The sequence below is a fragment of the Lytechinus pictus genome, chromosome 12 (genome assembly GCF_037042905.1).
Source record: "Lytechinus pictus isolate F3 Inbred chromosome 12, Lp3.0, whole genome shotgun sequence".
NCBI classification, from domain to species: domain Eukaryota; kingdom Metazoa; phylum Echinodermata; class Echinoidea; order Temnopleuroida; family Toxopneustidae; genus Lytechinus; species Lytechinus pictus.
In genome coordinates, this window is record NC_087256.1 from 20,548,375 (window position 1) to 20,566,412 (window position 18,038).

The 18,038-nt window shown below is 36.0% G+C and overlaps 1 protein-coding gene across 1 annotated transcript; it reads right to left on the bottom strand.

Moving 5' to 3' along the window:
• Nucleotides 1-1,125: 1,125 nt before the first annotated feature.
• LOC129273017 (uncharacterized) lies at nucleotides 1,126-9,483 on the bottom strand. Its single transcript, XM_054910079.2, has 4 exons — nucleotides 9,353-9,483; nucleotides 7,950-8,121; nucleotides 5,133-5,307; nucleotides 1,126-4,455 (listed from the first exon to the last, which is right to left on the bottom strand). Exons 2-4 carry the CDS (start codon nucleotides 8,097-8,099, stop codon nucleotides 4,202-4,204), a joined length of 579 nt encoding a protein of 192 aa, XP_054766054.2. The 5' UTR covers nucleotides 8,100-8,121; nucleotides 9,353-9,483; the 3' UTR covers nucleotides 1,126-4,201.
• Between the last annotated feature and the right edge of the window lie 8,555 nt (nucleotides 9,484-18,038).

Here is an 18,038-nt window from a genome sequence, read left to right on the forward strand (position 1 = left end):
CTAAAAATTTCAACAAGAATCATACACAGGGGATCGCGTTGTAGTCACTTAAAGGTCCAAGTTATAATAGCCCCCATAAGTTGCAAAATAATCTTTGTAAATTGCCATTGGGCTAGATACAAGGTGTAATCAAGGATAATTGAACAATAATGAACCCTGGGCCCCGTCTTACAAAGAGTTACGGGGGTGTTTCACAAAGATTTAAGTATGACTTGGAGTCGTACTTAAATGCCTAGTTGTGTGCGGTATAAAAGGCTTAACCGATCTTGCCATGAGGACGCACACAAGATCGCATATCATAAGATTGCATATCATGTACACACCAGCATTTAAGTGCGACTCTCTAGTCATACTTAAATCTTTGTGAAACACTCTTCAGATTAAGTGGCCACTGGAGACAGGTGAAAAGCTTTCTGATGTGATCCGTAAATAACATTTTGCCAAACATTATAATAATAGGATGTTTAGAAGCATACATGTAGTACAGACCAAGGAGTTTTGCAAAATCTTGCACACACAATGGCAGCAGAGACGAGGTAGAATTCAAACATAACCTGGAAAACAACATTTGACATTTGTCACGATATCATACCTTGCTTGAGGTTTCTCATGATGCTGAAATAATAATGCCTCACAAAATTCAATTGAAAAAAGCGCTGATATTTCACAAATTGACAGTAAAATATTCAGTATTCGACTGGGCACATCCAATGCTTTTCACTTGAAATTATGCAGAAACAAGCAGAGATACTGTACATGTAAGGATGACTATGTGAAAGACTTATAAAATATTCTGTTTCTGTTGAGGTAACTCCCGTAGGAACTCGGCAAAACAGCTTTCTGCCACATCAACATCAAGCTTGAATGCAACCAATTACATAGAAAGCATCTTAAGCCTAAATGTAATCAGTCTTAGTCGGTGACCTTACGGACAGCAAAATTATCCTTGCGCATTTTTGGTAAAAGTGGAGATGATGGCCGAGCGTGGGATTCAAACTCCTGACCTGTCAGTCATGAGTCCAATGCTCTAACCACTAGACCACACAACCCTTTTGCTATTGAGTGTCAAAGGGCCAAGTTATCCTTTTCTCTTGGTGCTTTTCAGCATTTTCACAATCAAATTTTGGTAGAGCAAAATCTCAACACACCAGACTTGCCGTGAATCGGTTCAAGGTGGCTTAATGAATACCCAATAGACCCTGATTGAAATCAGTGTAAAAAGCTACCTATGTCACAATCTCAAATTGGTATTCTGAAAACGTCCTTATCTTCTTCCTATCTTTTCTCTCTTATGCCTAGCGCGTAAATTTATATAACTTGCGCATAACAATACCAATGTGCGCTAAACATAAAACATAATGTGCATGTGGTATTCTGAATTTCACGCAATTATGTACATGTAATTATGCAAGTAATTAGTATATAAACACTGCGCATAATATTTTCTTGACATAAGGAAAGCTTCTATTGGTTAAACTGCCAGTATAAAGTGTATTTTGATTGGTAATATCTAAAATATGAGCGAGTTGAAGCTCAGGAGGGGGCAGTCCTTACAGAGATAAGAACGATTTAAGAAGATTGTCAGAATACCGATTTGCAATGATTATTGCATCTTCCTAGATCTCAGTGAGATAAGATAAAAGATAAGAATAGATATAAGAACTTTTTCCGAATACCACCCCTGATTCATAAATATTTAGAACCAGGCCAACTTACACTTATTTCAATGGGGATAAGTAGGTATTCAGAAGGCCACCTCTTGATCTCCCATAGACTAATTCCCACCAAATTCGGGTGGTCAATATTTTTCACCAAGCTCAACAAAGATACTGATAAAAAAAAGCTGAAATCAAACAAATGAAATGATTGTGACATCATTTAGTACTCCGTTCATAGTTTCGACCAATCATGGGACATAGGATAAACTATTTTTTCCCAATAATTATCCTGTCCTAAATAAAGAAGTCAATCACAATCAAAAGCACCTCCAAACATCTGCCACTATAAAGGCACCTTTAAAAAGTCCTACCTCAAAAAAATTGTCTTTCAAGTTTCAACAAGAATTCCCTCTGTATTCTTTCGTCAAATGATCGTCCCATTTCGGCATCTACACAAACCCATGGACGAAAAAAGAAAACACTTTGAAATTGTACATGTACATTCACTTAGGCATGTGAAATACAATGAACATTACTTTTGTCAGGCTTCCTGACATAACTTACACAAGTTATCATTCCATAATCAATGGACCTACCACATCTGAGGTGGTATGACCTTGGGTTATCCTGTGGTTGTGGTAGCCATCTTGTACAGTGGTGTTAAAATGTTATAGAACCCTACCAGAAAATGAACATATTTAAAAAGTGTTCAAATTCTGCCATGTTTTAGATATTTAATTGTGAAGTCGTGTGATAAAATATTATATTCAGTATAAATTGTTTCTCTGGGTTGGCCAAACATTGTAGCGTGTTGCTCTGGGCTAGCCAAACATTGTAGTGTTGTTGTCTACGTTCAACACTCAGCATGAAGAAGCGCATTTTCTGGTGAGGCTCACCAACTTTTTAGCACCACTGTATGGAAAAATGCACTACTTCCTAGAATCTCTATAAATAGTGCACAAGAATTCTAAAATGAGAAGCACAATCTACAACAAATCTACTTGTGATAAAAATATCAAGATATAAAAGAAATAATTAAATCAGGGGCCGCGGAACGGGCTTCAAAGTGGGGGGGGGGGGGCTGACCATGCAAAAAATCCCAATCTTATGGTCATTTTTACGTTTTTGTACAGTTATGGAAAAAAGTGGGGGGCTAAAGCACCCCCAGCCCCCCGCTTCCGCGGCCCCTGTAAATGCTACAGTACAGTTCATTTAAATAAATGGATATTCATACTAATATTCAATGTATGTGTGGGCCAATACAGTCAGTCTGCAAGCCCCTGTTTTAATGAGCAAGATTTATCCAAGTCCTCTCGTGGCTTAATTCATGTCCCTTCAAAATCTCCTAAATTGTGAGACTTTGTTTCTCAAAGAATTTAACCACTTTCTCCTAGAGTGAAATTGATTATTTTTGTACCATATGAAAGAATAAACGTTACTCTTTTACATTGATCATTTCTTTTGAATAAAATATTTTGATAAATAAGTGAATTTTAAGCATGAAAAGATGCCTCAAACAAAATTTTCTTCCTCTTTTTTCTCTTGCAAATTGTGCAAGATTTTGTGTTTTAGGCACAAACATTATTTATATCATCAGAAAGCTCAAACTCTATACTTTCTTACAATGTCACTCTTGATATGTGGCACCTTTTAGATGGGTCAGCAGCCAGCTTTTTCCACCAAAACGCAAGACGAGATTTCTGAATAGCATAAAATCCAGAGTTCTGATTGGTTGAATAGTGTTTTCAAAACAACAGGCGCAGGTAATTTGAAGAGATTACCACATGGTGAGTGTGACCGTGCAGAGGCCCAGTGTGGGAACATTGGAATTTGCGTGGGTGTGTAGTCTCTATGACCAATCAGAGCGCAGTATTCTTGTTTTTAAACTGCTAAATGTACTTGGCCTATGAAAAGCTGGCTGCTGACCCATTTAAGATACCTCTTCTTATAAAAATTATATCATATTAAAGCTTAGATCTACAGCTTTATCATAATCTAAAAATTATTTGGACCCAACCAGAAATTAGGTGTAAAAGCAACAAGTTTTGTTGTATGAAAATAATTATTTTGTTTCATGTTTTAGATCAAAAGTTTCACCTATGTTACAAAATCTTTTTTTAAATCCAGACACACAACCTGAAATAATGATATTTCTTCTTTATAAAGATACCAAAATATGAAATTTTGTCAATATTTAGAGCAGCAATGGTCGAATAAAAAGAGGTGTTTTTGTCTGCACCAAGCTCATTAACAATGCAAAACCCTCTAGTCATGAATATCACTTGGATAAAAGAAGCTACTTTTTGAGGGCTTGCTGACTGACTGAATACTATGGGCTATGACTCTTATTCTGAAGCTTAGTTTAATATTTTAAATTTGTCTATATGGAAAGCCAATTCTGATACAAAGATAAGAATCATGTAATGCAATGGATTTTTTTTTGGCTTCCCATACTTTTTTAGCACAGAGTTAGACCATGGTCTACATTACACTAGGCTTCAGAATACAGGTCTATATTATTATGTTATTGACTGAACCTGCAGTCAATGGTAATACACCTGGGTATTATTGCTACCCATGATGACAAAGTTATTGTTGCCTGCTATCCTAAAATTGCTGTTTCCTGTTGTCATTGGCAATGGTGATTGGTGTGGTGGTTGTGGTAGCTGTTGTGGTGGTTGTGGAAGCTGGTGTGGTGACTGTTGTACTGGTTGTGGCTGGAATGACTGAGAACAGAGTGTTGACGGCTGGCTTGGTGTGTCTTCTTCCATTTGAGTGATCCCTATATCGGGTTGTTCTGTATAATAAATTGACAAATTAAAATACAGAATACCGATGAAATACAAAACAAAGGAGCTGTTTCCACAATTCGCAACATATTTGACAACATATTCTGTCGGTCCAAGAATATACTGGTGGGTGTTTCATAAACTATTTGTATTTACAAATGACTTAACGCACGATTAGTTAGCCTTTCTTGTGCTTTGGACCTAAGAAACTGTTCCAGTTCCAGTCTAGTGGTAGATCTAAAGGGGGATGGGGTGGGGGTGGTTTAACCCCCCTTCTCCCCCCCTTGGGCTGCCAATTATCTTGTCCTAATCATCAATCAATTGTTAGTTTGCTTACAAATGGATTATGGTTGCATGAGCTGACTGTCAAGTCCTAATTTTGTAAATGTGCCTTAATCCAACTCTAAAGGTGCCTAAACTAGACATTATGGCGTCTGCCTGTAATCCAAACTACATTACTCGACCCCTCTGAAGAACAGCCTGTGGCTGAAGAGGGCCATCCAACCCACAAGTGGAAACTATTTTTTTTTAATAAATGAAAAAAACATTGGGGAATTTATGAAGAGATTCAAGGTTCAAGTCCTGGTCACATCTTTCGGATGGTGACATCAAATGTTGGCCCAAGATGTGAATAATGATATCTGAATGATACACGTCTGTTCAAACTCCAACAAACCATGGTTACCTGACTGTGATGTCTTTGGTGAAGGCTCAGGAAGCAGGGCTGGATCAATCCGAGTAGAATCAAGTCTTTGTACCAGGTGATCATACACATCGTATTGCTGCAGCGATTCCCTGAAAGCCTGGTAGGCTGTCGGCCCTCTCCGCATCAGTTTGGTCATTAGTCGCCTCGTCTTTTGCTGTTGAGATTAAGATATCATACATTGTAGGTACATGTACTTAAATCAGTAATGTTGAAATTCTTGGTTGAGGAAACATGGAATGTGCAATTTGATGGCAAGAAAATTGACACATCAATTATCATGATCAGGAAACAAAACAAATCAACCATTTCAAGTACTGACAATAAGCAAAAAAAAATGCCTTATAACAAAGTAATCATCACTAGATTTTTTTCTTAGCACTACTGATTATCCTTTATATAAATACACTTACCGGTAATCTTAAAACACTGCTAAAATTATCTTTTTATCGACTTTGACTAAGTCTCAGGTAAATTTTCACTCACAATTCCAGGAGTGAGTCTATGGGGGGGGGGGGGGGGTGGTGGCCTGTTGCGTTGTCTTAACCCCCCCCATCACTTGAAGAGATCGGTGTTGCCAATCTCTGCATGTGACTTAACCCTAAAAGGACTGGGCTATTTGAGATGTATTGAGGACTGGGGGGGGGGGGGGCCATGGGCCATGATTGCCCCCCCTTCTGATCTCGGCCGCCGTTCCCGCAATCGCGCCGAAATTTGGCACGCACATTCGTTACGACATAAACTACAAGTCAGTAAAACATTTCTGAAAATAATTCTTTTTATTTATTATGAATAAAATAAGCAAATTTATTAATGAAAAAATTATATGCATATTTAACACCCAATTTCACTTCAAATTTTCTTTTTTTTTCCAGATGTCATCCTTTTAATCTAATTTAAAGGATTCCACAAAGAAAAATTGTGAAAACCAATTTTTTATTTATGTATTTCTTTGTCTTTAGAATTTCTTATGTATTCCTTTGCTTTTTCATCTTTTTTTTTTTTCATTGGAAAATATTACAGACCATTTAACAACTAAATTAAACCCTAGATTAATTAAGCAGACCAATTAGAACAAAAAAATCACCCTTTTATGAATTTCATCTCCCATCGACTTTGTACACAAAGTGTAAAAATGAGCCATTTTCAGCTTGACATTGTTTCGTAAAAAGTCTCGTGGCCTCGCGATGCTCTACCCGTATATCACAAATTTGGTCTCAAACGTTGCGCGAGACTTCAAAGAAACAAGTCATAAAATTTTGCGGCGCTATCTTTTTGCGTTTCGGAAATAGCGCTCAAAGCGTTGAGGGGGGCCATCATGCCCCCCAGTCCTTTTAGGGTTAAAGGGATGGTCCGGGCTAAAAGTATGTATAGCTTAATTAATAGAGTAGAATTCACTGAGCAAAATGCCAAATATTTCATCAAAATCGGATAACAAATAACAAAGTTATTGAATTTTAAAGTTTAGCAATACTTTGTGAAAACAGTCATCATGAATATTCATTAGGTGGGCTGATGATGTCACATCTCCACTTGTTCTTTTGTATTTTATTATATGAAATTAGGTTTATTCAAATTTTTTCCTCCAAGAACTAGAAAAATTGGATTGACAACTGATTTAGTGCATCAGATATTTATTGCTGCAACTTATTTCATTTAAAGGGAGACATATTATTCACACAAGTATGAAACAATGAAAAAATTATGATTTTATGTAATAACATAAAAAAACGGAAGTGGAGATGTGACATCATCAGCCCACCTAATGAATATTCATGACGACTGTTTTCACAAAAAATTGCTATACTTTAAACTTCAATAACTTTATTATTCGTTATCCGATTTTGATGAAATTTTCGGCATTTTTTTCAGTGAATTCTACTCTATGTATTAAGATATAAATATTTTCAGCCCGGACCATCCCTTTAATTATGAATCAAATGGCTAAGCAATACAGTGCTCATGTAATAGACACACAAGCACATGTACAGGTAACTCTTCCTAATTCAAATCTCTTGGGACCACAGAAATATGTTCAACTTAGGACTAAGGAAAAAATCGACTTAAATGAGGTACATGTATGTACTACATGTATAACACATGTTTTTAATTATCTGGTCTAAAAACTTGCTTCGACTTAGGCGATTATTTTACGTATGGAAGGTTGACTTAGACAGAGTTATCTGTACTTATTTTACCCATCACTACTACGTGTAAGCTGAATCAATTCTGATAGACAGGGGTATTGATCCATGTTTCAGATGGGGGGCAAAAGTGGTTTTAAAAAAAATCCAAATTTTTGTCGTTAAATAGTAGTTTTTTTAATGCCAAGTTTAGTGGATTCTTTCCAGTTTCCAATTTATCTTAGAATTATTATATTTGTGTTACATAGTATAATTTTTTCAAGTTATCAGAATTATTAGGGGGGAATGGGTGAACTGTACTTGCATGTTTGCTCCCCCTTCTGCTTAAGGGATAATAGTTACTCCTGAAAAATCTGGTTATCGTGAAGCTTCACTGATACATGTATATAGATTGTAGTAACAGCAAATTTTACATGCATTTGCACAAAGGACTTTTTTTAAAGAGACACATGGAGAGATTATAAGAGATAAGATTAAGAAGGAAGAAAAAGAAAATCCATGGTAATGCTCAGGCAAACGGATTACTTTCTAGACTAGAGATTGATATAGTAAATGTAAATCTATGTTAAATATTTCATTATTTGCACATCCCATGCATACATGTACATTAACATACTGTACATGTAGCTCATTGCTTCTAAGTTCCACTTCTCACCTTGTTGGTTTCTGCAGCTTCAATTTCTTCCACCATGTCAAAATCCAGGACTAATTCTTGAATGAGATAAGGGATGACATCGTCACTCTTCAAGGAATCTAAAAGGTAGGTCCAGTTCTTCTGCAATACCATACGGTGAAGAGGATCCATCCCAGACTTTGGCAGAATTCGTCTAGAAAACAAAATATAAGTAATCAAGAATTAGGATCAAACATACATTATGAGATTTTCTGCTTGCTTGTTCTTCTTGCCGAGACTGATCAAATCGTCTTGCCTGTGGCATTGGAAAGCTTGTCAAAAATATGAAAATAATTCTTCCGCATTTTTTGATAACACGAATATCGAAATCTGACTTTTCTTTGCGAAATGCCAGACAAAAAGTCTGTCTCTACATGCAGTAATTTCGGAGGAATATGCGATAGATGCAAATGGGAGTCAGAAGCTTTGGAGAATAACCTTGAATTAATTGAATGATTACACCAGGGCACTTAACTAAAATTTATTACGTGATTATAAATAATTATTAGTATTATACTAATTATTCATAATTACGTGATAAATTTTTACATTTGCGAAATAATATTTTTTCCCTATAAATTATTCATCAGAACGGCATCGCTAGCCGGAAGTACGTCATACATAAGCGGTTCAAGGGTCGACGCTATTGTACTTACGTTGTTTACATGTGGATCGAGGGGTCTACTCGGCATCAGTTAGGTAAGAAACCTGATTTTTTTTTCACATTTTTGTATTATAATTTTTAAAACCTTCCTATGCATTAGGCGTAGGAAGGTGTAAAAATCAATGAAATTCATAAAATTCAAGTGATTTTTGTTTCAAAAGATGGATTTCCCAGGGAAATCCATCTTTGTTTTGGTCCTTCTCTTCTGCGACTACGGGAAGAGTGTCAAGATGTCAATGATGAAGAAGTATATTTGATTATTTTAAAAGTCATCATCATTGCGTCCTCAAGACTGCAGAAGTAAGACAAGAAGAAAAAAAAGAAGAAAATAAGAATGAAGGAAGGGGGTTTTGGAGAAGTATTTTTTTTAATTAGTGGAGGGGACATAAAACTTAAAAGAAGTCTTTCCATGTTTTATAACAAGCCTCCGAATCTCCCATTCGTATGAGTGGCCAAACCAAGCCTAAAAATAAATAATAGACATAGCAAAAGAGGCCCAACCGCAACCAGTAGTACCACTACTACGCCTACGGAGTACGGGCACTACCACTACCAGTGAAGTCGCCGTGGCTGTGGCGTGGAAGGTCGCGGCGCGGTTCGGTGGGCATCACGCACGAAATCATCATGCACCGGGCGACAGTAGCGCTGGCTGATTTTTACAAATGGTATATATAAAAACTGCAATTCAAATCATTATCTTCTTATTCTATAAAATACTTACAAAGTACAACAAAGCGTGTTGAAGAGCCGAACTGAACTCCGAATTCTTGACAGGTGGGCAGGTGACACCGTTTTTAGCCTGAGTAGAGGAGAGAAAAGCCGAAAAGAGAAAAATTAACGTTGGTGGTTCATTGATTGGTGAAAAGATATCACGTGACTCAGGGGAATCCCCTTCCAACAATGTGCGCTGTCAAGATGTAAACAAAGGCAATCTTATCATTCGTTCACAGAGATTTTACAATTTCCCGCCAAAACCGTAACATGTTCAGACATGTTCAAAGATAAAAGCCTTCTTATTTTACTATATTTTGTTTGCTATGAAGAAAAGCGAATAAATCTCGGTAGCAGGTAATTTGATTTTGAGCAATTTTTTTTTATAAGGTGAATTTAGATGATAATGGGCCGTAGCAAAGATTGAATGAGATCGGAACGAGAAAAAAAAAACTACATGCACATAGACGTCCCCCTTATGTATCGAGGAATTAAGATGGGATTGATCCCCATATAAATCCCCTATTATAGAACTGGACATATATTGAAATCCACATCGCTTAAAAAAAAAAGGGGGGGGGGAATATCGAATTCACTGAACATAAATGAATAAATTTCAAATTATTTCTAAAAAGTAATGAGATGGGTATATTAGATACAGATGAGGTTTAAAGAAAGAGCAAAGATGGGAAATAAATGTCATAAAACAGCTGATTCAACCTTGACAATTAATAAAACAAATGTGTCTGGGAAAAGTACTGATCGAGAGAAAAGTATATTGATGCTGAAGAAATTTCAAGACGGTCCAGGAATACGAAAGTTGATCAATGTATCAGTTGAAGAGGATAACAAATTATCAAATTGGTCAGAATTTTTTTTCTTTCAATTTTTCCTCAGTGAATTTTGTTCTTATAATCTGGAATTCTTGAGTTTTTTTCCTAGGCTATTTTGACTTGTACTCTGGGCTATAATAAAACAATAGCATATAATAACATGTCCTGATCATGAAATTCTGGGTATATTGGGAAAGATGACATTTTAGTCATTGTGAATTGAAGCCGTGAATGGGGGAGTTGCAGGGGGAGGCCGGGGGCTGAATCACAATCAGATCATGGTGATTTTTACGTTTTTTGTACATATGCTTTTGGAAAAAAAGTGGGGGGCTGAAGCCTATATACCCCCCCCCTGTTTTCATAACCCGATAAAAAATAATTGACCTATATTCCAAATCACACTGGATCCGCCAGTGATGAAAAATATCTAATGACATTAAGCAGTACAGGCATGTTGTGAATAAGTTACATCAATAAAGAGGTAAATTTCTTCTTTCATATTTTACAAAATAGGGCCCATGCATGCAGTTTGTATTTGCAATGATTTGGAAATATAAATTTAAATTATTTAGACTAAGTAAAGAGATCTGTTTTTGTCCTAGGGCGGATCCTGCATTCATGCTTATTTCCGGGGGGGGGGGGGGGTACCAGAAGGACCATCACACACGAACACGAACAAAAATTGTTGCTATCAAGCTTTCGCCTATAGGGGCCCAGGACCAAAATCCAGTTAAAACCAATTAGGGCAAAACCAATTGAAACCAGTTAGCCAACTGGTTTCAATAGGGAAATTGGAACAACTGGTTCCAATTGAAAACCAGTTGCCAATTGGTTCCAGTTAAAACCAACTGGTTCCAATTGAAAACCAGTTGCCAATTGGTTCCAGTTAAAACCAATTGGGCAACTGGAACCAGTTGGCAATCGGTGTCAATTGGTTCCAGTTGTTCCAATTTCCCTATTAACACCAATTGAATCCAATTGGAGGCAACTGGTTTCAATTGGTTCCAGTTGAAACCAATTGGAGGCAACTGGATTCAACTGGAACCAGTTGAAACCAATTGGTTTCCAACTGGATCCAATTGGAACTAATTGGAATGAACTTAATTAGTTACAAATTAATTAGCATTTGCACTAACTATTGCTCATATGCCAACACAGAAGCAGTATTATATGTCTATTGATACCAATGTAAAGGGCATTGATAAAATACAGACTTTCATATGTATATGGAAGATCTTCAAATATATGTATTTTTATTTGATGTAATTTGGTAACAGTTAGTGGTGTACTAATTATCCTTTAATCTGTTTTAATTATAATCTATAACATTTATAAACATGGTTTTCACTGCTAAGTATTCTAAATACTTATCTTTAAAAAGTGTGGCACTTGAAATTGAAAAGAATTAAATAGATACATTGTTAATGATGATGAATCTCATAAAACATTAATCTGTGCACACTGGCAGATAATATGCAAATTAACTGGTTTCAATTGGATCCAGTTGGGTAACTGGAAAATTTCCAATTGGAAACCAATTGGAAATCATTTCCAGTTACCCAACTGGTTCCAGTTTTATTTCCAGTTACCCAACTGGTTCCACTAGAATTCATTTCAAATTACCCATCTTTCCAGTTAGAAGTCATCTCCAGTTACCCAATTGGTACCAGTTAGGATTTCCAGTTACACAACTGCATGGTTCAAGTTAGGATTTCCAGCTACCCAACTGGTTCCAGTTAGAAATCATTTCCAGTTGGAAGTCATTTCCAGTTACCCAACTGGTTCCAGTTAGGATTTCCAGTTGCCCAACTGGTTCCAGTTGGGATTTCCAGTTACTCAACTGGTTCCAGTTAGAAATCATTTCCAATTGGAAGTCATTTCCAGTTACCCAACTGGTTCCAGTTAGGATTTCCAGTTACCCAACTGGTTCCAGTTAGAAATCATTTCCAGTTGGAAGTCATTTCCAGTTACCCAACTGGTTCCAGTTAGGATTTCCAGTTGCCCAACTGGTTCCAGTTAGGATTTCCAGTTGCCCAACTGGTTCCAGTTAGAAATCATTTCCAGTTGGAAGTCATTTCCAGTTACCCAACTGGTTCCAGTTAGGATTTCCAGTTGCCCAACTGGTTCCAGTTAGGATTTCCAGTTGCCCAACTGGTTTCAACTGGAAATTGTTAAATTCCAGTTAAAACCAATTGAAACCAGTTAAAACCAATTGAAACCAATTGAAACCAGTTGGAAATCCAACTGGTTTCAATTGGATTTTGGTCCTGGGGGGGTGAATTTATTTTAGATTTCTTTGAAGAGGTAGTCTTATTTACTTCTTAGCTTTATTCTTATAACAAGATAATTTTGTATAAGCCCTGATTAAGTAATGCGAGAACGAAGCGCGAGCTATTTTTGTGGGTGGAAATTTTATGTATTTTGTCCTGAAATATGAACATTCTGACTCTGAGCAATTTTTGTGATCTGCTAGCGCAAAGCGCGAGCTGAAATTTTGATATACTGGTCTGATCGAAAAGGGACCTGTTAAGTATAGTACAGTTCACAATTACCAAGGACAGCGATATAGGCCTACATACTTCAACAATCAAATAATGCGAGCGTGAAGCGCGAGTTGAACATTTTTTATATTCTGATCCTAAGCACTTTTCTAATCATGAACAAGATAGGTTTGTAAGTAAACAATTCATGCGAGCGCGAAGCGCGAGCGGAAAAAAAGAGATTTAGAAATAAAATGGGAGGCTTTATTCATATTTTGTAATCATGAAAAGGATAGGTATCTTTTTTTAATTTTATTTTGATCTGGGCTCCGTAACACAAAGGTTAGCAAGTGATCGTACGCTTGATTTTCACGATTGATTGTACATTGTAGTCAATGGAATCAATCGTAGAAAAATGTTCTACGATCATTGCTAAGCTTTGTGTTAGAGCCCTGAAAAAGATCTGCGGGTCTCAATAAACACGCGTGCGAGAAGCGAAGCGCGATCTCTTTTTCTTTTCAGATTTAGATCAAGAATCTAGGCATTCTAATCACATTTTTTTTCGTTATGAAAATGTAGGGCATCTAATTTCAAAATCAACAATGCGAGCGCAAAGCGCTAGCTGAAAAGTTTTGATAATAACACACGAAGTGAATATTCACCTTACAAATAAAAAAAAAAGGTGCGCAGTGCGAGCTGAAAAATTTAGATATTCAGATCTCAAACAGACATTTTTCAAACTTCGATTTGTAAATGAAACAAAACAATGAAAGCTCGATGTCCGAGCTGAGTATTGTATATTGACTTCAAAACCGGATATTTTGATCTCCATTTCAGCCTATTGAGCTTGATCTCTATCTCATCGAACAGGCAATGCGAGCGGGAATTTTGTAGTGACATGAAAGTTTGTCTTTATTTTCTTTCCCTCACTCTTTTTTTATTTACTCGCTCCCCTCCTCTTTTTTCCCTCTTCTCTTATCTCCTTCCCTTCCTTTTTCTTTTTACTTGGCATCCAATTAGGGGGGGGGGGTTACCCCAAACCCGTAGATCCGCCACTGTTGTTTACTGGTAATTGTTAACTACCCCTTCCCTGCCCCCACCCAAAAAAAAAAAAAAAATAGGAAAGAAAAAAAAGTGATTACATCATATTCTTTTCTTGAAACTTGGAATGGTATCCATGGTGACAAGTGAGTGTGTGTACCAGGTAGATAGTCTGCAGGCACAGACCCTTGGTCTTTGCAAACTTTTTTTTGTATACTGCATAATGCAGAGTCTGAATTTGTGAGACTAGATTCACTATGTACTGTGGCTGGTACAGACAGAGTTTGGAGTCTAGTCTTCACTCTAGACATGGTTTTGGTTAAAGTGTCAAATTTGAGTCTGTGCTTGCAGACTACCAGTTCGGTGTCTTTATGATCTGTTGCACTACAAGAAAATGAAAACTACAAAACAAATGCATGCATGTCTAATAGAACTGGGATTATTTTCTGCTGAGAGCAATTGTATTCAATGTCATAATTCAGAACAAATTAATTACACATACTTGAATTTATAATTAATTCAACATGTTTGGCATCCATTGAAATACAAACTTAATTACAATGAAAAACAAATCAAAATGACAAAGGGGTACATACAATTGCAGGAAGTTGGAAATTTTCATTAAGAAATAATAAACCAACGTCTTAAAGTGGTTTTGTATAAAATTTGCAAATCTTTACATTATATAGTTGTTCAACAAATCTTATTTATGTAGCTTTCATATCTTATACGAATACATTGGATTTCATGCAAGTAGATGTGTCATTATGGATCTTGTGCTCTCAGCAAATATCTCGTCATTGATAACTTATTTGTTTTATTTGAAGTCAGTGTCATTTTTTATTTTTATTTTTTTCTACACCGCGCGGTCCTTATGACCAGTATTTTTTCCTAGTAAAACACATCAATATTAAAGGTCAAGTCCACCCCAGCAAAATATTGATTTGAATAAATAGAGAAATATCAAACTAGCATAATGCTGAAAATTTCATCAAATTCGGGTGTAAAATAAGAAAGTTATGACATTTTAAACTTTTGCTTATTTTTCACAAAACAGTGATATGCACAACTCAGTGACATGCAAATGAGTCAGCCGATAATGTCCATCACTCACTATTTCTTTTAGGTTTTTTATTGTTTGAATTATACAATATTCCATTTTTTACAGATTTAACCATAGGGACCGACTTTACTGAATCATATAGTATTAAACAATGCTAATTCCACATGTTCAGGGAGGAATTAATCACTGTTTCACTTGACAATGAGGAGATAATTAGAATATTTCATATTTCGTTTAATAAAATACAAAAGAAATAGAAAACCATGCCAAACATGCTCAGAGATAGCATTTGCATTTTTACTGACTCCCAAATAATATCACCATTTTGTGCATCTTAAGGCCATCACACACATTACGCTCAGTCTGTGACCCGATTTTGGAATAAAACGTAGTAGAATTTGATGGTAATAATGAAACATGGAATATCTTACTGCGTAATGTTCTAAATCATCGTATAAATACCTACATGTATGTTCAAATCTGTGACTAAGCTATCATTCTTACTAGAATAAAAGTGAGTAATGACGTCATAGCAATCATACGATTGGATATGATTTGAAGTATTATTTTGAACTAATTTAGACTGTTTTAGATGATAGGCCTAATGGGCCTTACAGAAAATGAGCAAAATACAATCTGTTCCAAAATCAGATCGGGGATCACTGGGTCGTAAGGTATGCAGTGGTAGTCATGTAAAAGGCAGTATTACAAAGTGTACGATAGAAATCATATTTACACAATAATTTGACCATCTGAATGATGTACATCAACATTGATTTCAATGTTTTGATTACCACCAGCTAAATATCGCCGACATGATATATCGCCTAGTCTGAAAGTTCATTATAATTTTATGAGTTGCAATTACTTGAGAGCTATACAGAGCAACATTTGTATTCAATAAATAATGGTGATCAAATAACATTTAATAATCAACAATAATTTGGTCATATCATGTTACAGCAATTCAACATAATCATAAACCCATTATCAAATATTCAATATTTTTTTATTTCAATATATTGCATAATTTTGATAATATTCAGCACCACTGTACTAGTATAACAAACACATTAGCTGATTTCCATACCAGTTTACAAAGTCTAGAAGTTTAGAAGCACCAGGCACAGACCAGAGAATTATGGAAGGGAACTGTGCTAAATGTGGGCCGAATTTCTTGCTTGGTCAAAGCAAATGAAGGTTCACCCACAGTATGTGGACCAAGGGGGACATGAGATCATCTCCCTTGAACTTTTGAAAAATGAAAAGAAAAAAAAATGAGAGTAATCTACAGTAAATCTTGCACCCACTCCCACTTAAAAAATCCTGGTGCTACTTTTGTTTACCCATGCTTCCGGTTGGCCTAATGCAAAAATATGCGACTAGTAGTGGATTTCCCAAGTGGACCAATTTATTGAAAGGGTCCTGGCAAAAGAAGGGTACTAGTCTATCATGAATTTAGACTGGAAGCAAATTCTGGAACCTATTTCATTGAGAGTTACAAGTATGGTAACTTTGCCATGGTAACAGGGCTCAGTGGCCAATCACAATCGAGGTTTCCATACTGAATCTACGATAAAAGTGAAGTTACAACAGTTGTTCTGAGCACACTATCTTACATCATAAAGACTAGGGCTCTGTTTCATGAAGACTTCTTATAACAAATGCACCATTTCAATAACGAGTCACTGTCAGCCGATCGAATGATTCCAGTAGCTTTAAACTGCTATTGCAATTTTTTTTATTTATAGCAAGTGTTATGAAACAGACACCAGAAGTGGAAGAAGTACTGAATGAGGTATATAAAATTCAATAATGTTTTCTGAATGTGACACTAAACCTGATGAACAGTAGGTGGGCTCTACTCAATCTTTGATGCATTTGGCATATTTGAAGTAGCATAATTTTAGGGCATGATCATTGCAAAGGCTTTCTTTAAAGCATGCATAAAGTGCCTATGAACATAAAGTGTATTAAAAAAATATATATTTTAATGGCTCCCTATAGTTTTAGCTAAATCAGGCTTAGTCTAAACCAAAGTTTAGTATTCTGGTCTATGTTTGCTTTCTATTTCAGGCTATCCATGTATCAAGGAATGCAGACCAAAAGCTTCAGTCTCTGTTCATTGGTTCAGCTGAACTACGTTGGCTCCACTCACCGAGCATATGAATGAGAATAGTAAAATGTCAGAATTGTTAAATAAACCCCCACAAACTACGGTTATTCCTGTCTCCACTGAATGTACCATCAAAGAATATATAAAATAGTTTTCCTATAATTTCTGAATATCTCATTATTCTGATATTCATCTGTATAAAGTATAGGCCTACAGGTAAACTCACATACATGTAAGTCGACCTTCAATAAGCTGAATATTCTCCCAAGTCAGAGCCAGGTGCAAGTTTTAAAGGGGAATCCAACCCAAATAAAAACTTGTTTTTTAAAGGAAAAAGAAAATTCAGACAAGTTGATAGGTGAAAGTTTGATCAATATCGGACAAACAATAACAAATTTATGAATATTTAAAAGTTGTAAATATTAATTGGTAATCACTATGCCCATGGACTTCAATTTGGCCACGTATGTGATGTAACGCAAGGACTACTCTTCTATATGTGTACTCCAATACAGAAAATGGCTAAAATGTTATTATTTGTCAAAAGTTTTACTTAAAATTATATTTTTTTTCATGAGGACATAAAACAATATAGGCCTACTACCTGGGTTATATAAAAATTAATACCCGGGGAAATGGATACTTAGGAGAAAACCACAAATCCATTACATGGCCAATGGGAAAGTTACCCTTGCCCCATGTCGTAATTTACTTAACCCAGTTGCCAAACCAAATTGAAATCTACATAATAATAAGGAACTCCATTTTGAAGCAGCCATAACTGTCTCATTGCTTGTCCGATTTCTTTCAAACTTTTACCGTACTCTTTTATTTATTTATCTCCTTTCTAACACAATATTTTATAACTGGATTCCCCTTTAAACCACATTAGGCAAAATGTATGTTATAAGTATAACTTTCAAGTCAAATAGATTTCTGCGGTCCCAAAAGATATGGGGCAAAGTTAACTGTTCTTAGATTCAGAATCTATGGTAATCAGTCAGACTCTTTGATATAGCTTTCTGTCCTTGCAGTTAGAAATCATGGCACATACGCATTGTTCCACATGATCCTGCTGGTAAACCACTCATCAGTCAAGTCCACCCCAGGAAAATTATGACTTGAATAAATAGAGAAAAATCCAACTAGCATAGTGCTGAAAA

Excerpts from the sequence above, each read along its gene's own strand:
- LOC129273017 (XM_054910079.2), bottom strand. The coding sequence starts at position 8,099 with ATGGATCCTCTTCACCGTATGGTATTGCAGAAGAACTGGACCTACCTT. Across the intron at positions 5,308-7,949 it reads AAGCTGCAGAAACCAACAAG|CAAAAGACGAGGCGACTAAT; the intron begins GTGAGAAGTGGA and ends TAATCTCAACAG. Across the intron at positions 4,456-5,132 it reads ACCAAAGACATCACAGTCAG|AACAACCCGATATAGGGATC; the intron begins GTAACCATGGTT and ends TTTATTATACAG.